The sequence below is a fragment of the Stegostoma tigrinum genome, chromosome 3 (genome assembly GCF_030684315.1).
Source record: "Stegostoma tigrinum isolate sSteTig4 chromosome 3, sSteTig4.hap1, whole genome shotgun sequence".
Taxonomy (NCBI): domain Eukaryota; kingdom Metazoa; phylum Chordata; class Chondrichthyes; order Orectolobiformes; family Stegostomatidae; genus Stegostoma; species Stegostoma tigrinum.
This window is the reverse complement of record NC_081356.1, coordinates 30397975-30422946: the sequence shown is the minus strand read 5'-3', so window position 1 is coordinate 30422946 and position 24972 is coordinate 30397975. Positions and strand designations below refer to the sequence as shown.

Genomic DNA, 24972 nt, shown 5'->3' with positions numbered 1-24972 from the left:
AAAGCAGACAGCGGGGGGGATGGAAAAATGTCTTGGGTGGTGGGGTCGGATTGTAAATGGCGGAAGTGTCGGAGGATGATGCGTTGTATCCGGAGGTTGGTAGGGTGGTGTGTGAGAACGAGGGGGATCCTCTTAGGGCGGTTGTGGCGGGGGCGGGGTGTGAGGGATGTGTTGCGGGAAATACGGGAGACGCGGTCAAGGGCATTCTCGATCACTGTGGGGGTAAAGTTGCGGTCCTTAAAGAACTTGGACATCTGGGATGTGCGGGAGTGGAATGTCTTATCGTGGGAGCAGATGCGGCGGAGGCGGAGGAATTGGGAATAGGGGATGGAATTTTTGCAGGAGGGTGGGTGGGAGGAGGTGTATTCTAGGTAGCTGTGGGAGTCGGTGGGCTTGAAATGGACATCGGTTACAAGCTGGTTGCCTGAGATGGAAACTGAGAGGTCCAGGAAGGTGAGGGATGTGCTGGAGATGGCCCAGGTGAACTGAAGGTTGGGGTGGAAGGTGTTGGTGAAGTTGATGAACTGTTCGAGCTCCTCTGGGGAGCAAGAGGCGGCGCCGATACAGTCATCAATGTACCGGAGGAAGAGGTGGGGTTTGGGGCCTGTGTAGGTGCGGAAGAGGGACTGTTCCACGTAACCTACAAAGAGGCAGGCATAGCTGGGGCCCATGCGGGTGCCCATGGCCACCCCCTTAGTCTGTAGGAAGTGGGAGGAGTCAAAAGAGAAGTTGTTGAGTGTGAGGACGAGTTCAGCTAGGCGGATGAGAGTGTCGGTGGAGGGGGACTGGTCGGGCCTGCGGGACAAGAAGAAGCGGAGGGCCTTGGGGCCATCTCCATGCGGAATGCAGGTGTACAGGGACTGGACGTCCATGGTGAATATGAGGTGTTGGGGGCCAGGGAATTGGAAGTCCTGGAGGAGGTGGAGGGCGTGGGTGGTGTCACGGACGTAGGTGGGGAGTTCCTGGACCAAAGAGGAGAAAATGGAGTCCAGATAGGTGGAGATGAGTTCGGTGGGGCAGGAGCAGGCTGAGACGATGGGTCGACCAGGGCAGGCAGGTTTGTGGATTTTGGGAAGGAGATAGAAACAGGCCGTGCGGGGTTGGGAAACAATGAGGTTGGAGGCTGTGGGTGGGAGGTCCCCTGAGGGGATGAGGTCGTGAATGGTGTTGGAGATGATGGTTTGGTGCTCGGGTGTGGGGTCATGATCGAGGAGGCGGTAGGAGGTGGTGTCGGAGAGTTGGCGTCTGGCCTTGGCGATGTAGAGGTCAGTGCGCCATACTACCACTGCGCCACCCTTGTCTGCGGGTTTGATGGTGAGGTTGGGGTTGGAGCGGAGGGCTGCCCGTTCTGCAGGGGAGAGGTTGGAGTGGGTGAGAGGGGTGGAGAGGTTGAGGCGGTTAATGTCTCGACGGCAGTTGGAGATGAAGAGGTCGAGGGAGGGTAGGAGGCCTGGGGGTGGTGTCCAGGAGGAGGACTTGTGTTGGAAGCGGGTGAAGGGGTCAGTGGAAGGAGGGTTGGGTTCCCGGTTGAAGAAGTAGGCATGGAGGCAAAGACGGCGGAAAAACTGCTCTATGTCCGACCGTGACTGGTATTCGTTGATGTGTGGTTGTAGGGGGACAAAGGTGAGCCCCTTGCTAAGGACTGACCGTTCGTCCTCAGTCAGTGGGAGGTCTGGGGGGATGGTGAAGATGCGGCAGGGCTCAGTGTGGCTGTCTCCTCTGGGGTTGCAGGCTGTGGAGGTTGTGGTGTCTTTCCACTACGTCACCAAAACCTAGGTGCGCGTGCGCAGTTTTTTAAAAAAAGCGTTCCTCGCCCCTCCTCTCTATTTAATATCCATCCGTAGGCCGGCGTGCAACGTCACAGATATATAGACCTTTGTCGTAGTTTGTATTAGCATACACGTCTGCTCAACGGTGTAGCTGCTGTTGTCTTGTCTCTCCGCGCAGGCGACTAAGACCGACGGAAAATGGGAGTGCGGGTGCTGGAGAACCAAGTTAGTAAAAGTCATGGACCCGAAATATTAACTTTTTCTCTCTCGTTCTCCACAGCGCTTGCTGAGATTTTCCCTGAAATTTCTGTTATAGTAACGGTCGCGTTTGGCCCATCCCCCACTCGCTGTGTCCCGGGCTTCTGCAGCCTCGAGGCGTTTTGAGTGAGCCGTTACTTCCCCCTCCCCCGGCTCCGGGTCAGCGTTCCATTCCCGGGGCGGATGGACAGTCCACCTGTTTGATTATCTCTGGCGTGGTTCCAGGCGGCATAGCCTCCCAGGGGAGCAAAGTCGGGAGGGAGCCATATTACTTATTTTGCCTTAGCCATCTTCGCCCCCTCGCAAGGAGTGACGCACGAGGAAAGAGGGAGAAGAAATCTTGTCAGAGATAATGGGAACTGCAGATGCTGGAGATTCCAAGATAATAAAATGTGAGGCTGGACGAACACAGCAGGCCCAGCAGCATCTCAGGAGCACAAAAGCTGACGTTTCGGGCCTAGACCCTTCATCAGAGAGGGGGATGGGGGGAGGGAACTGGAATAAATAGGGAGAGAGGGGGAGGCGGACCGAAGATGGAGAGTAAAGAAGATAGGTGGAGAGGGTGTAGGTGGGGAGGTACGGAGGGGATAGGTCAGTCCAGGGAAGACGGACAGGTCAAGGAGGTGGGGTGAGGTTAGTAGGTAGCGGGGGGTGCGGCTTGGGGTGGGAGGAAGGGATGGGTGAGAGGAAGAACCGGTTAGGGAGGCAGAGACAGGTTGGACTGGTTTTGGGATGCAGTGGGTGGGGGCGAAGAGCTGGGCTGGTTGTGTGGTGCAGTGGGGGGAGGGGACGAACTGGGCTGGTTGAGGGATGCAGTGGGGGAAGGGGAGATTTTGAAACTGGTGAAGTCCACATTGATACCATATGGCTGCAGGGTTCCCAGGCGGAATATGAGTTGCTGTTCCTGCAACCTTCGGGTGGCATCATTGTGGCAGTGCAGGAGGCCCGTGATGGACATGTCATCAAGAGAATGGGAGGGGGAGTGGAAATGGTTTGCGACTGGGAGGTGCAGTTGTTTTTTGCGAACTGAGCGGAGGTGTTCTGCAAAGCGGTCCCCAAGCCTCCGCTTGGTTTCCCCAATGTAGAGGAAGTCGCACCGGGTACAGTGGATGCAGTATACCACATTGGCAGATGTGCAGGTGAACCTCTGCTTGATGTGGAATGTCATGCTGGGGCCTGGGATGGGGGTGAGGGAGGAGGTGTGGGGACAAGTGTAGCAGAACGTCACATCCGCCTCCGCCGGCCACAGAACTTCCGGAACCGCTGCTGCAGTCACCACCTCCACGTCCAGGTACTACAGCCCACACACCACCCTCACCTCAGCTGCTGCGGCCCACCCCGATCCTCCAACCGCCGACGCAACCCCGCCGACGCCGACGCAACCCCGCCCATGGCCGACGACCTCATCGCTCCGCCCACAACCTCCACAGCCTGCAACCCCAGAGGAGACAGCCACACTGAGCCCTGCCGCATCTTCACCATCCCCCCCAGACCTCCCACTGACTGAGGACGAACGGTCAGTCCTTAGCAAGGGGCTCACCTTTGTCCCCCTACAACCACACATCAACGAATACCAGTCACGGTCGGACATAGAGCAGTTTTTCCGCCGTCTTCGCCTCCACGCCTACTTCTTCAACCGGGAGCCTAACCCTCCTTCCACTGACCCCTTCACCCGCTTCCAACAAAAGTCCTCCTCCTGGACACCACCCCCAGGCCTCCTACCCTCCCTCGACCTCTTCATCTCCAACTGCCGTCGAGACATCAACCGCCTCAACCTCTCCACCCCTCTCACCCACTCCAACCTCTCCCCCGCAGAACGGGCAGCCCTCCGCTCCCTCCGCTCCAACCCCATCCTCACCATCAAACCCGCAGACAAGGGTGGCGCAGTGGTAGTTTGGCGCACTGACCTCTACATCGCCAAGGCCAGACGCCAACTCTCCGACACCACCTCCTACCGCCTCCTCGATCATGACCCCACACCCAAGCACCAAACCATCATCTCCAACACCATTCACGACCTCATCACCTCAGGGGACCTCCCACCCACAGCCTCCAACCTCATTGTTCCCCAACCCCGCACGGCCCGTTTCTATCTCCTTCCCAAAATCCACAAACCTGCCTGCCCTGGTCGACCCATCGTCTCAGCCTGCTCCTGCCCCACCGAACTCATCTCCACCTATCTGGACTCCATTTTCTCCCCTTTGGTCCAGGAACTCCCCACCTACGTCCGTGACACCACCCACGCCCTCCACCTCCTCCAGGACTTCCAATTCCCTGGCCCCCAACACCTCATATTCACCATGGATGTCCAGTCCCTGTACACCTGCATTCCGCATGGAGATGGCCTCAAGGCCCTCCGCTTCTTCCTGTCCCGCAGGCCCGACCAGTCCCCCTCCACCGACACACTCATCCGCCTAGCTGAACTCGTCCTCACACTCAACAACTTCTCTTTTGACTCCTCCCACTTCCTACAGACTAAGGGGGTGGCCATGGGCCCCAGCTATGCCTGCCTCTTTGTAGGTTACGTGGAACAGTCCCTCTTCCGCACCTACACAGGCCCCAAACCCCACCTCTTCCTCCGGTATATTGATGACTGTATCGGCGCCGCCTCTTGCTCCCCAGAGGAGCTCGAACAGTTCATCCACTTCACCAACACCTTCCACCCCAACCTTCAGTTCACCTGGGCCATCTCCAGCACATCCCTCACCTTCCTGGACCTCTCAGTCTCCATCTCAGGCAACCAGCTTGTAACTGATGTCCATTTCAAGCCCACCGACTCCCACAGCTACCTAGAATACACCTCCTCCCACCCACCCTCCTGCAAAAATTCCATCCCCTATTCCCAATTCCTCCGCCTCCGCCGCATCTGCTCCCACGACAAGACATTCCACTCCCGCACATCCCAGATGTCCAAGTTCTTTAAGGACCGCAACTTCCCCCCACGGTGATCGAGAACGCCCTTGACCGCGTCTCCCGCATTTCCCGCGACACATCCCTCACACCCCGCCCCCGCCACAACCGCCCCAAGAGGATCCCCCTCGTTCTCACACACCACCCTACCAACCTCCGGATACAACGCATTATCCTCCGACACTTCCGCCATTTACAATCCGACCCCACCACCCAAGACATTTTTCCATCCCCTCCCCTGTCTGCTTTCCGGAGAGACCACTCTCTCCGTGACTCCCTTGTTCGCTCCACACTGCGCTCCAACCCCACCACACCCGGCACCTTCCCCTGCAACCGCAGGAAATGCTACACTTGTCCCCACACCTCCTCCCTCACCCCCATCCCAGGCCCCAAGATGACATTCCACATCAAGCAGAGGTTCACCTGCACATCTGCCAATGTGGTATACTGCATCCACTGTACCCGGTGCGACTTCCTCTACATTGGGGAAACCAAGCGGAGGCTTGGGGACCGCTTTGCAGAACACCTCCGCTCAGTTCGCAAAAAACAACTGCACCTCCCAGTCGCAAACCATTTCCACTCCCCCTCCCATTCTCTTGATGACATGTCCATCATGGGCCTCCTGCACTGCCACAATGATGCCACCCGAAGGTTGCAGGAACAGCAACTCATATTCCGCCTGGGAACCCTGCAGCCATATGGTATCAATGTGGACTTCACCAGTTTCAAAATCTCCCCTTCCCCCACTGCATCCCTCAACCAGCCCAGTTCGTCCCCTCCCCCCACTGCACCACACAACCAGCCCAGCTCTTCGCCCCCACCCACTGCATCCCAAAACCAGTCCAACCTGTCTCTGCCTCCCTAACCGGTTCTTCCTCTCACCCATCCCTTCCTCCCACCCCAAGCCGCACCCCCCGCTACCTACTAACCTCATCCCACCTCCTTGACCTGTCCGTCTTCCCTGGACTGACCTATCCCCTCCCTACCTCCCCACCTACACTCTCTCCACCTATCTTCTTTACTCTCCATCTTCGGTCCGCCTCCCCCTCTCTCCCTATTTATTCCAGTTCCCTCCCCCCATCCCCCTCTCTGATGAAGGGTCTAGGCCCGAAACGTCAGCTTTTGTGCTCCTGAGATGCTGCTTGGCCTGCTGTGTTCGTCCAGCCTCACATTTTATTATCGAAGAAATCTTGTCTCATTTTGTCTTAACTCGGTCTTAGAGGTGCTGTTCTGCTTCACTTGCTTTTCCACAGTGGCGAAAATTTGACCGTCGCCTTAGCGCCTCTGTTTTATGTGCTACGATGCGGGGGGTCATGTGTGGGGCAATGTCTCTTCGGGTTTGTTTGGGTGAGTAAATTAGATGAGTGGGGAGGACATGGCTGTCCTGCGATGTTTCTTTGTCTCAAAGTCAACCTTTCCTATTGTTGGAAGGGAATGATAATGGGTTTTGAGATAATTGAGTTCAAATCGAAGCTTGAGATTCTTTCCTTCAATTTTTAATGGTCCAACGCCTCAGAAAAGAGCTATAGACATGTTCCTTCGAATTTATATTTCTGTGAGATTAACAACTCTTTGAAATGTCGTCTTTTTCAGCAGGTAAGATACCATTTCTTTAAAAAAAAAAATTCTGGTCTGCAAACTCCTATGCAATAAACATCCTCATCTCTTTCCCTCCATGCGAAAACCTTTTATAGCATCTGAACTCTATCCGTCCTGTTCCTGACCCCATACGTTTCCCTCTAACTTAATGACTAATAGTGTCGCGGAATAAGTTAGTTATTATTCCTTGTTGGTGCCTCACGACGAAGTTAAAGTTGGTATTACTGCTGCGGTTGTTTCGAAGTTTTTTTTGTCTTTTGACATGAATTGTGTGAAGCCTGAAAAATTGCAGTCTAGTCTGCTTGCTTGGCACAAAAGTCAGCCAATTTTTTTTTTGTCCAGTTCCTGGGTTACTCTTGTATTTAGTTTGCTGCCTTTTATAATATTTGTTTTGATCACTCATGTAGGTAACTTTCTGCTCAAGTTACTTTTTAATCAAACTTTGTAAAACCTGCATAGTAAAGAGACTGATAATGGGAATTCACCATGTCACCCATCTTCCTTGTGGAGTTGTGAGCCAGATTTTTCATTTTTTGAAAGTGGGCTGACTAACTGTTTAAGGATGATAATGCACATAAAGGGCAGTGCCATGCTAACTTAAAAGGCATTATGTTTAAAAAGCTGAAATTACCACTGAGATAATTGAATATTTCTGGTTAAAGTTGTAATTTAATGCTACACACACAGTGGTACATACAGAACTACACTTAGGATCAGGTAATGAGCTTTCTGGCGATTGATCAATTGTCCTCCAAGACCCATTCGGAATACTTCAGCCTAAATGCACAAACGTTTCCTTTTCCTGCAAAGGTTTGTCTTGCATTATTTTACATCTTTTGTTTTGAAAGATTAGCTTTCGTTGCCTAAAACTTTTTTGACTTCAGCTGTTTTATTACCCTTGAAATCGCTAAACATAAACGACACAGTCCATAGATGTAAACTATTGTTCTGATCAAAATCTTGCTTCGTCATGCTTCTTCCTTAGTTTCTTTATGTGCTCTTCCTAATCTCCAGCTCTGTTCTGCCTGCTGTAGTCCAAAAAGAGTTGTTTGCACGATCAAAATGTTTTGCTCATGTAGTTAATGATTATAATCTGTCTGTCTTTTTAAACCACAATGTAAAAAGCTTTACTAATTATTACTTGATTGATGTATTCTGGTATATTAATTTCTAAATCTAACCTGTTTTGTTTTGAGTAGAGGGGTAACTGCATTCTCTGGCCAAATAGTCACACACTAGCTTATACATAACTATGATAATTGATGACCTATTTGAGGAAATTAGTATTCTTTTTGCATAGCAAGTTGTGATCTGGGGTGCACTGCCATAAAAGAGAAATGGAAGCAGATTCAGTAGTAATTTTGAAAAAAGAATTGCCTACAAAAGCAATTAAAATTCTGCAGGGATGTGAGAAAGGGGCTGGGGCATGAAGCGAGTTAAATATCTTTTTCCAAAGATCCCATCCTAAGCACGATAGATCCTTCAGTGCTGCATGTTTTTCAGTGACTGCCTAAACACACTTGCTTGGGACCTGCAAAGCTTTAGGTTTTGCTACCTCATGTAACTATTAATCTTGTCTTGTGATTGGCTCTTCCTTTTGCAAAGGGGTTATTTATAGTTTTGGGATAAGCAATGAACAGTGCTAACTGAAAAAATAAATACACAGTATCCTAAATTTAGTTTCATGTTGAATTTTGTATGTTTTGGAAAGATCCGTGGGGCCAAAGGTTATTTAATGCACAAGATTGAGCAGCATGTGAAGTATTAAAACTGGTGACTAGTCTGCAGTCAAGCCATGCTAATATAGCATCTCACTTCAGAAAATTGTCCAGAAAAATTTATTTTACTTTGCTTAAAACATGAAGAAACAAAACAGTGAGGAATTCCAGTTCAAGTATATTTCGAGGTGCTCTACCTGCAACTTTAGTCTGTCGCCAAAATGTTCGGTTATAGGTGGAGTATACTACAAGATGTCAGCTAATGTCTTTGGTGTGATGGGTATAAAACTGACTATGGAATCTTCTCTGCAGTTTACCACTCTACACTTGGTAATGACAATGGGATACTGTGCACTAAGTTTGGACTTAATGACTTGCAGCAGTTCTTTTTAATCACTTCACAAGAACTTACTGCCATAAATACCAACAGCCCCACCCATTTTGGTTTCAATTTGAACTGGTTATAAAAGTTGTTAGTCTTCAGTGTAAGAGCCTTTTGATAAAGTGAACATCATGACCAAGGTATAGTTATCCCAGTTGCGTGAATCACATTTCTCTGGTGTTTTGGATCACACGATAAGTGTTTGGGATTACTTCCTTCACCTACCTTCTGTAAGGTACAACACAGGCAGGCAACCATGAAATTGAGCCAAACTGTCAGCTGAAGTTGCTTGGGCTTGGTGATGTGGCATTAGCATTGCTACGGGAGCTACAGTTATTGCTTTCGCTTAGATTTGTTTCACACTGGAGGAGCCACTCCCACTAATTTTTTTATCTGAAGTAATACTTGAGCCACTTAAGATGATGGCGTCAAGGCTCCTTTACCTGTTATCTCCAACTTGGCACCAATCTTGCCAGTGGGTGTGGGCAGTCTTTTAAAAGACTTGTCAACAAATGTTTTGTACCATCTGCAACTTCTACTGCATAGAGTTGGTATTGATCAGACTCTCGTTTCTGCTGAAACTGCATTAATGTATGTTACAGAACCTAAAACATTTCCTCCAATGGTTCATGCTAAATGGTGGTTTTGTGGCAAACTCTTTACCTCTTGCTCTGCATTTGCCCTTTCCCAATTTTCCAATGATGGAATTAAAATAGTGCTGGAGAAAATCAACAGTGCTGGCAGTGTTTGTGGAGAGATGAAATATTAATTTTTCAAGTGCAGAAATTACTACTTCAAAGGTATCTATCCACAACAATAGACAAATAGGGTGGGAGGAAGGGATGGGTGAGAGGAAAAACAGATTAGGGAGGCAGAGACAGATTGGACTGGTTTTGGGATGCAGTGGGTGGAGGGGAAGAGCTGGGCTGGTTGTGTGGTGCAGTGGGGGGAGGGGACGAACTGGGCTGGTTTAGGGATGCGGTGGGGGAAGGGGAGATTTTGAAGCTGGTGAAGTCCACATTGATACCATTAGGCTGCAGGGTTCCCAAGCGGAATATGAGTTGCTGTTCCTGCAACCTTCGGGTGGTGTCATTGTGGCACTGCAGGAGGCCCATGATGGTCATGTCATCTAAAGAATGGGAGGGGGAGTGGAAATGGTTTGCGACTGGGAGGTGCAGTTGTTTGTTGCGAACCGAGCGGAGGTGTTCTGCAAAGCGGTCCCCAAGCCTCTACTTGGTTTCCCCAAGGTAGAGGAAGCCACACCAGGTACAGTGGATGCAGTATACCACATTGGCAGGTGTGCAGGTGAACCTCTGCTTTAATGTGGAATGTCATCCCTCACACCCTGTCCCTGCTACAACCGCCCAAAGAGGATCCCCCTCATTCTCTCACACCACCCCACCAACCTCTGGATACAACGCATTATCCTCCGACACTTCCGCCATCTACAATCCGACCCCACCACCCAAGACATTTTTCCATCCCCACCCCTGTCTGCTTTCCGGAGAGACCACTCTCTCCATGACTCCCTTGTTCGCTCCACACTGCCCTCCAACCCAACCCCCCCACACCTGGCACCTTCCCCTGCAACCGCAGGAAATGCTACACTTGCCCTCACCCCTATCCCAGGCCCCAAGATGACATTCCACATTGGCAGATGTGCAGGTGAACCTCTGCTTAATGTGGCATATTGTATCCATTGTACCCGGTGTGGCATCCTCTACATTGGGGAAACCAAGCGGAGGCTTGGGGACCGCTTTGCAGAACACCTCTGCTCGGTTCGCAACAAACAACTGCACCTCCCAGTCGCAAACCATTTCCACTCTCCCTCCATTCTTTAGATGACATGTCCATCATGGGCCTCCTGCAGTGCCACAATGATGCCACCCGAAGGTTGCAGGAACAGCAACTCATATTCCGCCTGGGAACCCTGCAGCCTAATGGTATCAATGTGGACTTCACCAGCTTCAAAATCTCCCCTTCCCCCACCGCATCCCTAAACCAGCCCAGCTCTTCCCCTCCACCCACTGCATCCCAAAACCAGTCCAATCTGTCTCTGCCTCCCTAACCTGTTTTTCCTCTCACCCATCCCTTCTTCCCACCCCAAGACGCACCCCCATCTCCTACCTACTAACCTCATCCCACCTCCTTGACCTGTCCGTCTTCCCTGGACTGACCTATCCCCTCCCTACCTCCCCACTATACTCTCTCCACCTATCTTCTTTTCTCTCCATCTTCAGTCCGCCTCCCTCTTTCTCCCCATTTATTCCAGAACCCTCACCTCATCCCCCTCTCTGATGGGTCTAGGCCCGAAACGTCAGCTTTTGTGCTCCTGAGATGCTGTTTGGCCTGCTGTGTTCATCCAGCCTCACACTTTGTTGTCTTGGATTCTCCAGCATCTGCAGTTCCCATTATCTCTAGCTTGCATTTGGCCCATAATCGCTTTAAACCTTTTCCTGTTCATGTACCTGCGCAAATGTTTTTTACATGCTGTGATTGTACTTGCAAAGGTGCTTCCTCTGGCAGTTTGTTCCATATATGAACCACTCCCTTTGTGAAAAGTTGATCCTCTGGAACCTTTTTTAAAGCCTTTTTCCCCTCAAAATTGATGCATTGTTTTGAACTCCTAGGGAAAATACCTTTGCTATTCACTATCTCTATGCCCCCAATAACTTATAAACCACTATATTAGTAACCCCTCACCCTTACCTTTATAACTCAAGCCCTCCTTGTAAATCTTTTCTGCAGCCTTTCCAATTTAATAATATCCTTCCTATAGAAGAGCGACCAGGACTGTACGCTGTACTCCAAAAGTGGTCTCATTGTCCTGAATGACCACAATGTGATGCCCCCACTCCAAGCACTCTGACGTTTTATCTTTGCTTTTTTAAAAAAAAAATTCGGGTTCTTGGCTTAATATTTGTTAAGCTCTTTTTCAGGCTTTTCAATCCAAATGGACAAGGCTTGGAACCAGAAATGAGATGTTCAAAAGCCTTGTCCGACTCATTGCATGCTGACTTAATGTCTAATTAATGCCACTTTTTTTGCCCAAAAGTAATATTAACCAGGTTTTAAGAGTTTTGTGTAAGAAAATGGGGGAACATGGTAATTCTGTGTTTGCATATGTTTAACAAAGTATGCACTGTCATTCTGACCAACAGTGTTATACAAGTTGAATATTCTTGATGTAAACTTTTTCAGAAAGAATTTGAATTGGTACTTAAGGAGGCAGGATGCAAACTGGTGGTTGTTGACTTCTCTGCAGTGTGGTGTCATCCTTGTAACAACATGAAGCCAACATTCCTAGTAAGTATCAATAAAACCATCTTTTTCTAGAAGAGCTTTAATGATGGCCCCAGCCAGGTGTAAGTTCTTGAAAGTAACAAATGTATTAGGTATGTTCTGTTGGAAATCAAAGGTTCATACTGCACAAAGTGAGCAGGTTTTTTAGATGATGCCAAACTGCTGAGAGGAACCAACCAAGTTTCTCCAGAAGTCAAGAGTTAAGAGCAAGTTAGATTAAATAGATATTTGTAAGATACAATGTCTGTGGTGATGAAATAGTGCAGTAGTTAAATGATGGAATAATGGAACACTGTTCAAGCTGCTTTCAAGCATCGGTTAAGAAAATGGAATTCTGAACTGTATTCCCGAATCGGTGAACTACAGTTTGGGACGTTTCTGCTAAATGTAACATTCTGGTTGAATGATGCCTAGAGATAGAGATAGGATTGATTCCAGAACAGATCAATGAGCCGATGACTGAGTCCCACAGCAGCTTGTATTAATAGTGTTTTAATGTAGTGAACTGCCTTCAGTGTGTGTTTGATGTGTTAGCAAATAAATTATTGGAGGGAACCATGTAGTGTTCATCATGCAAATAAGTTGATTTCAAGGAATATCTTGAGTGGTGAGACTGAAATTTAACAAGGAAACTTTGAAGCTTGAGGGCTTGATATTTGAAGATTGTGGCTGGTAAAAGACCACTTCCAGAATGCAGAAGTGAGTTTCAAGTTGTCACAAATTGACCACTAATTTAGTTTTTAAAATGGATCCTTACAGATGTATGAGTCATGTTAAAAAATACATTTGACTACTTGTGTATTGCATAGGTTACCTCTGATTTTTTTTTTTAAATCACTTTCAGTACATCCATGCCAGGATTGTTGTGTAGCAATCGAATTCCTGGTTGACTAGGAGCAGAGAGACTAGCTGTTTTACAAGTGTCAATGTAATATTTTTAAAATATGCCTTTGCTTACCTAATTAGTAAGAAATTTTTGCGCTGTAGTTTGGCAGTACTGAGATTTTGTTTTGCGTTCTGGGTGTGAGAAATGAGCATCTCCAATCAAATATCTCCTTTTTCAGAAGGAAAGGAACGTGCCACTTGGGTATTTCAAGCTAATGAAGCTGAAACCATAGGTTGTTTCTTCCATCTGCAGTTGCCATACAACCTGGAAGCGCAGGCAGGGTGTTCGTCATTGATTCCTTCAACTATGATTGTTATCTCCTGAATTATCTGCCTGAGATCTGCTCAAATAACTCCTTGACAAAAGCAGACTTGGTTGTTTAATTTCAGGGGCGCTTTGTACAAACAAGAATTGCTCTGTCTATCCTCGGATCAACATAAGGATAAGCTGTTGCCAGTCTGTTCTTCTGCAAAGCTAATTATCCCCTCCAATTATCGAACTGGTCAAAATATTTTTGAAGTTAGTTTGGTGCAGTGAATAGTGTTCCTGCCTCTGAACTAGAAGCAGTTAGTTCCTGTCTCACTTGGACGTTGACAAGTAAAATGAACTCAAAATACAGCCACACAAGCAGTTAACACACAACTTTGCAATACCTGCTAGTATCTGGCAGTAAGAATGGGACATTAGGTTTTTTAATTAACTTGTTCAGATGGGTTAGCAAGAGATGAATGCAAAAATTGACTTCCTGCAGTGCATATCACCAAGCCTCTTCCCCAATTTTGAATTCAGTTGGCAAGATCCTGTGTAACTAGGAATTAACCTGATTTTGGTCACTACTTTTTAAAGTCAGCAGTGATGGACATCATCTATAGCACAGGATGCTATAGATAAAGACTGAAAAGAACTAGAAATATCTCGTTAGAAGTTGGTGACTAGGCAGTGCCAAAATTTGAGTTGCAATTTTAAATTGTTAGGTTTCCAACTAAGTGAGCGTTGTTAAAGTCTTGAGCCAGTATCAACTTTGAACACATGGAAAGGTTAACAACATCTTGAAGTTGAGGTTAAGAATAGTGAAAAATGGGAGTTTCGCTAATGGCCCGAGGAAGATGGTGCAGCCAGTAATAATGTTGGATACAGACAAACTGGATGTTAACAAAAGTAAGAAATGGCAACTTTTTTCCCCATAAGGCGTGCAAAGAAAACTGAGAAAGTCGGATTTCCCCCAGGAATCGGGCGCTAGAGCTTTGCTTAGCCAGATAACTCAATGATTTTGTGTTATTAGGCTTAGCTTTAAGTTTTGAACTTCGTGTCTGAGGTTCTGTTGAGGATTTAAGGGAATAGTTTAGATTTTCACTTTCTTTTTCTTTCTGTGAAAGAAACAAGCTCTGTCACTACTTCATTGAAGGCTGTGAAGAAATTTTTAAAACCTACCAGTTTGGTCATTAGTGATATTGTATTCAACATGAAGTTAAATAGTTATATAGCAAGAGTAGATGTACAGCATGGAAACAGACCCTTGGGTCCAACTTGTCCATGCCAAACTGATACCCTAAATAAATCAATCCCATTTGCCAGCGTTTGGCTCATTCCTCTTAAACCCTTCCAATCTTATACCCATCCAGATGCCATTTAAACATGGTAATTGTACAGGCCTTCTCCACTTCCTCTGGCAACTCATTCCATAAATGCACCATCCTCTGCAAAAAGTTGCTCTTTAGATCCCTTTTTAAATCCTTTCTTCCCCTCTCTCCTTAAACCTATGCCCTGTTCATACATAAAGAGCAAGAGGGTAACCAGAGACAGGTTGGCCCGCTCAAGGACACAGGAGGGAAGTTATGTGAGGAGTCAGAATGAGAGAGGTTCTTAGTGAGTACTTTGCGTCAGTATTCACTGACGAGAAGGACATGACGGATGTTGAGGTTAGGGATAGATGTTTGATTATTCAAGATCAAGTTGGCATAAGGAGGGGCAGTGTTGGGTATTCCAAAAGACATTAGGGCGGACAAGTCCCCTGGTCCGGATGGGGTCTATCCCAGGTTACTGAGGGAAGTGAGAGGGGAAATAACTGGGGTTTTAACATATCTTTGCGGCATCCTTGAGCACAAGTGAGATCCCGGAGGACTGGAGAATTGCTAATTCATGTCCCCTTGCTTAAGAAGGGTAGCAAGGATAATCCAGGTAATTTTAGACCGATGAGCCTGATGTCAGTAGTGGGGAAGCTGCTGGCGAAGATGTTGAGTGATAGGATCTATTCCCATTTGGAAGAAAATGGGCTAATTAGTGATAGGCAGCATGGTTTTGTGCAAGGAACGTCATGTCTTACCAACTTGATAGAATTCTTTTGAGGAAGTGACACAGTTCATAGATGTGGGAAGGGATGTAGATATCATATACATGGACTTCAGTAAGGCATTTGATAAGGGTCCCCATGGTAAGCTGCTGGAGAAAGTGAAGTTGCATGTTGTCCAGGGTGTACTAGCTAGATGGATAGAGAACTGGCTGGGCAACAGGAGACCAAGGGTTGTAGGGGTAGGGAGCTTCTCAAAATGGAGAACTGTGACCACTGGTGTTCCACAGGGATCCATGTTGGCACCACTGTTTGTGACATACATAAATGATCTGGAGGAAGGTGTAGATGGTCTGATTCACAAGTTTGCAGGTGACACTAAGATTGGGGGAGTAGCAGATAGTGAAGGGGGACTGTTGGATAATGCAGCAGAATATGGATAGATTGGAGAAATGGCAGATGGAGTTCAATGCAGGCAAATGTGAGGTGATGCAGTTTGGAAGATCCAATTCAAGAGCCAACTGTGTGTTAAATGGAAAAGCCCTGGGGAAAATTAATGTTGTATCTAGACAGATACTTGAATGGGCAGGGAGCAGAGAGTTACAGATCCTTGGAAAACAGGCAACAGGTTTAGATAGAGGATCTGGATTGGCACAGGCTTGAAGGGCCTGTTACTGTGCTGTAGTTTTTGTTCTTGTTCTTGTTCTAGTTTTAGATTTCCCTACCTTTTTTAGAGAAACGACTTTGTCTATTCACCTTATCCATGCCCTGCATGACTTTTATAAAATCTTTTATATAGGGTCATCACTCAGCCCTTACTGCAGGGAAAATAGTCGCAGTCTATTCAGCCTCTCCTGTGGCTCAATCCCTCCAACTTTCTATTTGGGTGAAGAAATTTCTCTCTTGGCGTCAAATGGCTTATCTCTTATCACGGATAGTGAGAGCATCTCTTTTGATGTGGAGAGTTTCTTTTTCTCTTTAACCTGAATATTTTGAGAGTAAACTGAATAATTTTAGGAGTGAATCCTTGGATTTCAAGTGAATAAGAAATACAAGACACTCATGTATTTCATGTAGTGGACACCTTGGGGTTGGACTAGGTGGAACTAAACAAATGTGGGTGCTGGAGGCCTGAAACAAAAACACAGCAGGTCCAGCAGCTTCTGGTGGGAAGGAAGCAGAATTGAGTCTGACTCTTCAGAACTGAAAATGGTTGAAATTTGAATAAGAATTTTAGTACACTCAATATTCCTTTTATAACTGAAGCTTAAACTAATGAAATATTGTTAAATAGCCTTAAAATGTGCAACAAAGTCTTTCAACTTTGTTCAAAAATTTGTGCTGATAATAAATTAGCAAAAGCTCTTCAGAATTAATTGAATTTCATGGAAATATCTGACTACAGGGAGCAGGATCCTATCTGCATTCGCTAGAATATGACCAATCTGTATCTTAACCCCATCTGTGTCTTTCAGTATCCTAAACAAGAACGGTTTGATTTTTCTCAATGGAAAGTTGACCACCCTTTCTGTCGCATGTTGTTTTTATTTCTTTTTTTTTAAAACACTGCTGATCTGAGGAATAAATGAAATACAATTTAAACACCACCAGAACAAGTTTCAGTACAGTTTAGCTAACAAAATACTTTTATCTCTACAGACTTTGGCAGAGAAACATCAAGATGTAATTTTCTGTGAAGTAGATGTGGATGATGCACAAGTAAGTTGAAATCCACCAAAATGAATTGTCCAATTTGTCCTGAGTGTGGATCAGTTCTGAAAACACTTATTGCTAATTCCTGTGATAGTTTTACAAAAGCATTCTTAAGAAAACTCAGCCTCTGTCCTGGATGAACACTTACAACCAAGCCTTGGTTCCACATAAGGGAAAGGTTGTTGAAGCCTGAAAATGAGTGCGCAAGAATAGTACCAGGGATGAAAGACTTCACTTCCTTAAACTGGTGAAATTGGGGATATTCTCTTTCAAACAACACCAAAGGAGATTTGGTAAATGTCCACAATCACACAGGATTTTGATAGGTTTAAGTGAGACAAAGATTTCTAGTATTAGAGTTGGTAGTTGTTTTGGGTCATAGGCAAAACAATCAGACACAACATAAGGGGAGGGAAGACCGATTATAATAACTAATTATGGAGTATGCATGAATAGAATCTGATTTGTTAACACATCCCAAAATGGGATTAGTTATGTAGTCAAAGTTTTTGCAGGGTTCTGGGTTAAGAATAAGAGTGTGGAGCCAGTTAAATCACTTCTTTCAGAGGTGATGCAGGCATAATATGTAGACTGGCCTCTTCCTGCATTATCATTTTCTGTGTTGCATTAAAACCAATTGTTCATGGGTTGTGACCAACCGTGAATTAACTTTCAGCCTATTAGGTTGCAACTCACTGTCCAAAAACTGGGATATCAAGCAATGGGAACATGAAGGTCTCCTCCACCTTTTCAAGCTTTTCTAGTATTGCATTAGATTGTGACTGATCTGTATCCCAATGCCTCTGACCTGCCTTGGTTCTTATCAGTTGGTGGGATGCTGTGTGTTGTGGTGAATCAATGCTTCCAGATGTCGTCCTCAAATGATTTAGCTTTGATCTCCTCCAGCAAAGGCAGTCGTCCCTTTTCTGCATGGCATTCCCCACCTTCTGATCCATCTTATTGACTCCTTTTTAATGGTTTAAACTTTTGTTACATCACCCCTTTTCATTCTTAAATACATTAGGGATTAGAAATATTTGTTTTTCATACAAGCTAATATTTGTTGTATGTTTTACTTGAAGTTATAAAGTTGGAGATACACAGCACAGAAACAGACCCTTCATCCCAACTCGTCCATGCTGACTTTATATCCTAAATAAACCTTGTCCCATTTGCTGGCACTCTTATCCATATTCTCCTCAACCCTTCCTATTTGTGTAACCACCTACATGCCGTTTAAATGTTGTAATTGTACCAGTGTCGTCATCTTCCTCTGGCAGCTCATTCTGTACATGCACCATCCTCTGTGTGCAAAAGTTGCACCTTTTGATCCTTTTTTAAAACCTTTCCTCTCTTCCTTAAATCCCTGGTGTCTAGTTTTGGACTCCCCTACCCCAGCAAAAAGACCATGTCTATTTACTGTTTCTCACCCTTCTGTGCCCCTCATGATTTTGCAAACATCTAACTTGAGCTAACTTGTTTGTTATCTTTAGGATTGTGCTGAAAGCTGTGGCATTAAATGCATGCCAACATTCCAATTCTACAAGAATGGACAGATGGTAAGTTTTTGTAGAGTTAAACGATGGTCATAAATGTGACATGGGGAAAGCACTTGCCTGATTTTCCAAAACTACCCTGATTTAACAATAGTGGCCTCAGGCACCAGAAGAGCACAATTGTTCAAAGGAATGCACCTTCAATATAAGTTTACAAGTAATCTGGTGTAATGCTCTTTAAAAGATATATTTTCCAAAGGTGCAAAGACCAGGGTTGTTTATCTCCCAGACTTGTTGCAAAATACCCACAGTGGTTCCATTCAGACCTTGCTACTGAGTTATCACTTAAGACTAAATTAGTCCATTCATAGTAAATGCAAACTCCCCTTTAATGAAGTGCCAAGAATCCCTTGTTCAGGATTAAACTGGCCATGGAGGTAGCATGTAGCCACATTTAAAATCATTACATGATACTTACACAGGAATGCAGAGCAAGCTAAGGAATTGCATTCCCAACTGCGAACCTGGAGTTGATGACAGTTTTGACCCTCTGAACCAAAAGAATTGTGCATCTGGTCCACATGTGCTTATGTTTGCACAAAGCCAAATACCTGTCAGCTCCCTCCCTACTGAACAACAGTTTAGGGGAGTGAAGAGAAGTTGTGCAGGGGAGGGTCTTGTGGTGGCTGAGGTCTTTGGAGAATCCCATCTGATCAAATGGTGCAGTATTTTAAAACAGTCTACTTTGCATATCAGCTCTGCCCAGAAAAGTATTCTTTGGAATGATGCAAACAAGCCACTAATGCAAGCTGCCTACCAATGGGTTTAACATTAGTGAAGGAGGGTTCAAGTAAATTTCTTCTGTATAGAAGGACACACTTCAGCATCCTTCCACCTGAGATCATGCACGCTTTTTAAAATTATATTTTCATTCCACACTGGTCATGTCTTTAGCCATCAGGACTCTGCTGTGGAATTTCTTGCATAACCCTCTGTCTCTTGACTTCTATAACTGGAACTCCATAAAGCCCATATTTATAACCATGATGTTGATCATTTGCTTAATATCTCCTTAATATTACTGTGATTTGGCAATATTAATGAAATTTGCTTTCTCCAGTCAGGGGTGAAACCACTTGATCTGGGCTGGAGTGTGGGGTTTGACCATCCTTCCAATGCCCCTAATCAAACCCTAGTTAAGAATGCAGGTTTTGGTTACAATTAGAAAACTTCCGTGTAACCTTTTTTGTTGCTTTTCTCAATGTTGCTTTGCTGAATGTCCTCTTGAAGATTGCGTTAAATGTTGTTCATGCTAATTCAGACATGCTTCAATTTTTAATATTAAAATTTGTTTTTTTCAGGTGTTTGAATTTTCTGGAGCCAATAAAACAACACTGGAAGACAAAATTCAAGAGTTGTGCTAATGTTCTTAATGAAACTGGTGTTTGAAACATAAAAATCAATAATAAATCTTTAGTTTATTGTAAAGGTATTTAATTGTCTTTGAGTTTCCAGATGTAAAGCTGGTTTTCTTTTTTGATGTGAAATTGTGAAGTCTGGTCATCTGTCTGATTGAAGCAATGTAAGAACACAATTATAGAGCCACGTTCAATTTTGTGCAAAACTCGTACATCATTGTACATCAATGTGAATTTCTGGGCTACATTGGGAACACTGAAGACACAGACAAGATATGACACTATTTTGTGTCAGCATTGACATCAACTGAGAATGTAGAGTTAATGTAATTCCTCCTGGTGTTAGATCTGACATGAGTTGGTCTAGCGAGTTTTGAGAAGATTTGTAGCTCAGGTTGAGGTTCTTGATGTGAGTTTGCTCACTGAGCTGGAAGGTTAGTTTTCAAATGTTTCGTCACCATTCTAGGTAACATCAAACCTAAACAGATAAATAGAAAGTGGGACACCACACCAGCGCTTCATCGGAGGCTCACTGATGTTACCTAGAATGGTGACAAAATGTCTGAAAACTAACCTTCCAGCTCAGCAAACTCTCATCCATAAGTTGGTCTAGTTGGAAAAACTTAACTTTAAAAAGTTACTACTTAAAGACATCGGAGCCTTACTTTGGAATTCTCGGTCCTAATTAAGTCCTTTTTAGGTGAAAAACGTGGGTGGGAGGGAGAACCTGTCCAATTAATTTCATTTGATCTGATATGGGAACTGTTCTTATTCATTTGTGAAATATGGACCTTTGTAAATTTGGATTTAAAGTGTGCTTTTGTGCAAATTGCCATTCTTTGCATATTTAGAATTGCCACAAATTCATGCTTAATTCACAATTGTATTGCCATGCATTTCTAAATGTTCTGCTAATGTATCTTTTATAGTAGTCCCTAAGATGCCAGTATTTTCCCAGTGACCAAAGTTAAGCTAACTAGCTTCTGGTTATGTTTGTGTCCTTTTGTAAAACTGCCAACATAATGCCTTCATTTAAAATCATCTGGGACTTCTCCAGAATCTAAGGATTCTTGGAAGATTACCACTAATGCCTTGCTATCTCGCTAGCTACTTTTAATATCCTAGGATGTAAAGTCCCTGTGAATGTTAGTTATTTTTAGAATGCTTCCGGTGTCTTCTGTGAAGACTGGTGCCAAGTAATTAATCAAATTTTCTGTTGCTTCCTGGTTCCTGGCCATTATTTTCCCAACCTCACTTTCTAAGGCACCCATGTCTGCTTTGGCCCCTCTTTATATTTTTAAAGAAACTTGTGCTATTTCTTGTTTCTTACAAGCTTACTTTCAAAGGTTTTTTGGTCATTTTGGCAGCTTTTAAAACTTTCCCAATCCTGACTTACGACTCATCTGCATGTTATTCTTTTTTAATGCTATTCTTAATTTCTCTAGTTAACCATGGTTGTCTATCTCCTTCCTAGAACCCTCCTTTTCTCACTAGTGTATCTTAATTGCTTTTGGACTACTTTTGTAAACATCTGTTTCTCAACCATCCTTGCTACACTGTCTTTTCCTAGCCAACTAACTCTGCCCTGATTCCTTTGTAATTACACTTTTTTAGATTTCGTGCAGTTGCTTCCAACCCATGTTTCTCCCTGTCAATATGAATGCTAATATACTATATTTATAGTGATGCAGGTGCATATTTCCTGAAAGTGGAGTCACAAGTAGACAGTGGTTAAGGAAGCTTTTGGGATGTCATGTTATTGAACATCTGTTAGGCCATTTTTGGAATACTGTTCAATTCTGGTGGTCTCCCTGCCTGCTACAGGAAGGATGTTCAACTTGAGTGCAGGTGACCACTCTCTCAGGTCTCCTCTCAGTTGCCGTCTATCTGATGAAAACGATCCTAGCCTTTTTAACCTTTCCTCGAAGCTAGTGTCCTTGAGACCATTCAACACTAGTGAATCTTCTGTGAAGCTTCCACAGCCTGCTGGTAATGGGGCAACCAAAACTGCACACATTACACCAAATACAGCCTAATAAGGGAAATTATATAGTTAATGAAAGCAAGCATGCCATATGCTGCCTTAATCATCTTGGCCACCTGCAATGCCACTTTTAGCGATCTGTGGACTTGTACACCCTGATCCATCTGTATGTTAGTGCTGTTTAAGGATTAAATTTGATCCTCCAAAATGCATCACATGCATTTGTCTGGATTAAACTCTATTTGCCATTTTTGTGCCCAAGTTGCTACTCTACTTATATCATGTTGTGAAAGGATGCAATCATCAGCACTAATCAGATCACCCACATTTGTATGTACTACAAACAACAGAAGACCTAAGACTGATCTCTGTGGAACACCACTAGTTAGTAAGAGATAATGGGAACTGCAGATGCTGGAGAATCCAAGATAATAAAATGTGAGGCTGGATGAACACGGCAGGCCAAGCAGCATCTCAGGAGCACAAAAGCTGACGTTTCGGGCCTAGACCCTTCATCAGAGAGCCTCTACACTGGGGATACCAAGCGGAGGCTTGGGGACTGCTTTGCAGAACACCTCTGCTCGGTTCGCAACAAACAACTGCACCTCCCAGTCGCGATCTATTTTAACTCACCCTCCCATTCCGCAGACAACATGTCCATCATGGGCCTCCTGCAGTGCCACAATGATGCCACCCGAAGGTTGCAGGAACAGCAACTCACATTCCGCTTGGGAACCCTGCAGCCCAATGGTATCAATATGGACTTCACAAGCTTCAAAATCTTCCCCCTTCCCCCACTGCATCCCAAAACCAGCCCAGTTCTTCCCCTCCCCCCCCCCCCCCCACTGCATCACAAAACCAGCCCAGCCTGTCTCTGCTTCCCTAACCTGTTCTTCCTCTCACCCATCCCTTCCTCCCACCTCAAGCCGCACCTCCATTTCCTACCTACCACCTCATCCCGCTTCCTTGACCTGTCCGTCTTCCCTGGACTGACCTATCCCCTCCCTACCTCCTCACCTATACTCTCCTCTGTACCTATCTTTTCTCTCCATCTTCGGTCGGCCTCCCCCTCTCTCCCTATTTATTCCAGTTCCCTCTCTCCATCCCCCTCTCTGATGAAGGGTCTAGGCCCGAAACGTCAGCTTTTGTGATCCTGAGATGCTGCTTGGCCTGCTGTGTTCATCTAGCTCCACAACTTTGTCATCATGTAGCATTCCCATTTGGTTTTGCTTTCTGGCTTGTGTAGTTGCAAGAGCTTCCATTCTCCTGTTCTTGGCTAGCTTCTCGTTTCTGCTGCAGAGGATGTAGTAAATTGATATCGGATCATTGCAGTTCTCTTTCCTGTTGCCGTAGGTCACTGGTGATATGTTCTGAGACCGTGTTCCCACAATAATAGTCGCTCCAGACCACTTCTAATTTCTTTCACTGCTTCTGATTGGTCTGCAGAGGGTGAGATGAAGGGATGTAATAAGGAAATTCCTCAGTTTTGGGGCCAGATGATTGAAGGCACGGCAGTTTATAGGTTGTGCAAGGAAGAGTAATGCATTGGAGGGCAGCAGCAGAGAATTTGGATGATTTTATGAAGAAATGAAGGGCAAATCATAAATTATGTGAGATATGAATTACAAATTTGATTCCCAACCCTGTTACAATGTAAATCAATGTGAATGGATGAACTACACTGGATAGAAATTGGGACCAGAGTAGTGAAGGCTGAGGAGGTTGGAGTCATTGTGAGGGTTTGGAGTTTGTATGGTAACTGAAAACAATGGTTTTGGTTTCCTAATGTTTGGCTAGAACTAGGCAATTGATACTTCAAAGGCAGTCAAAAGACAGAGGTGATGCAGAGCTAACTATTGGGAGTTGTCAGCATGAATGTCGAATTTTTGATCCAGTTACTTCAGGTGATGATGTCAAAGATCAGAAACTAGGCAAGGGAAAGGCAACTGATTGTAAGCTGGCCATGAAAGTGAAGGAGTTGGTTTTTGCTAAGATTCCATATAAGAGGCTAGCGAGCAAAAGTAAAGCACACTGAACTGGGGGCAATATACTGGCATGGATTGAGAATTAGTTTAGACACCAGAAACAGTGTGGAATAAATAGGTCTTTTTCTGGGTGGCAAGCTGTGGCTAATTTGAGGAATGTCAAATTCAGAGTCATCTGGATTCAGTTCTTCATTCTGTTACACAATCTCCTTTTGCTTTCCTTCCCTATCAAAAGCCATTTGAGCATATTGACATGACACACCCTGTGAGTTCTCCCTTCTATCTGGCATTCTTATCAAATAATTCATCCAAGTCAATTTCCTTTCGATTTGATAAGATCCACTAAACTTTACTTTTAAAAGGTTTACCTACCACTCGTAGTAATATTAACACTTTATCTCCAGTTGCCCACTTAGGAATTTTTGATCTGTTACCTGCTTCCTGTTTCATTACATGCTGTGCTACATCTAAATCCTGTCTAACCTACTCACCCATTCTGTTTAATCTCTTCCTAAAATTTGACATGTAGTCCAAATATGTAGTCTTTGACTCACCAAATTTTCCTTAAATAAGTGGTCCTGCCATTCTCAAGCCTAAAAACTAATTGGGTTGAATTAAAGTTGATTCATTAGATGCATTTCTAATTGCAAAAAGTACAAATGGAATTCCTTTATCCCAATTTGGATTGTCTTGACTATAGGCCCTGAACGTAGTCTTCAAAGTTTAATGACACTGTTCTGTTGCTCCCTGTGATTTTGGCTGGTACGTGGTGGACCTAATTGTTGTATCCGTAACTTCCTTAGAAAGCTTTGATGTAAAATTTGATCCTTGATCCAATTATATTTTTGTGAATAGTCTGCATCTAGTAAAAAAGTTTGAATAACTCCTCTGCAATCGTTATAGCTGTGGTATTATGTAATGAATTCGCCTCTGGAAATCTAGTAGAAACGTCCATTATGGTCAGCAAATACTGATTCTCACTTTCTATTTTATGGAGAGATTCTACACAAGACTGTTGTAAAAGATCCCTGAAAAGATGGACTGGGTGTGAAGGATCCAGGCTTTATCACACTCTGAGGTTTTTCTATTACCTGATACATGTGACATGTCCAGCAAAATTGAATCACATCTTCATGCAGTCCAGGCCAATAAAAATATTTTTGTATTTTGCCTTGCATTTCCTTACTCCCAAATGACCACCTACTGGTTACACATGTTCTACCTATCACACCCCCTTTCTGGAACACACCGGTAATACAAATTG

The 24972-nt window shown here is 45.0% G+C and overlaps 1 protein-coding gene across 1 annotated transcript; it reads left to right on the top strand.

Moving 5' to 3' along the window:
* Window positions 1–1848: 1848 nt before the first annotated feature.
* LOC125450702 (thioredoxin-like) lies at window positions 1849–19813 on the top strand. Its single transcript, XM_059644204.1, has 5 exons — window positions 1849–1994; window positions 11838–11942; window positions 16772–16831; window positions 18319–18384; window positions 19683–19813. Exons 1-5 carry the CDS (start codon window positions 1968–1970, stop codon window positions 19743–19745), a joined length of 321 nt encoding a protein of 106 aa, XP_059500187.1. The 5' UTR covers window positions 1849–1967; the 3' UTR covers window positions 19746–19813.
* Window positions 19814–24972: the final 5159 nt, after the last annotated feature.

Bases quoted from the DNA above. Each gene is read 5' to 3' on its own strand.
- LOC125450702 (XM_059644204.1), top strand. From the start codon at position 1,968: ATGGGAGTGCGGGTGCTGGAGAACCAA. The intron at 1,995-11,837 runs GTTAGTAAAAGT...AAACTTTTTCAG, and splicing joins TGCGGGTGCTGGAGAACCAA to AAAGAATTTGAATTGGTACT. The intron at 11,943-16,771 runs GTAAGTATCAAT...TTATCTCTACAG, and splicing joins ACATGAAGCCAACATTCCTA to ACTTTGGCAGAGAAACATCA.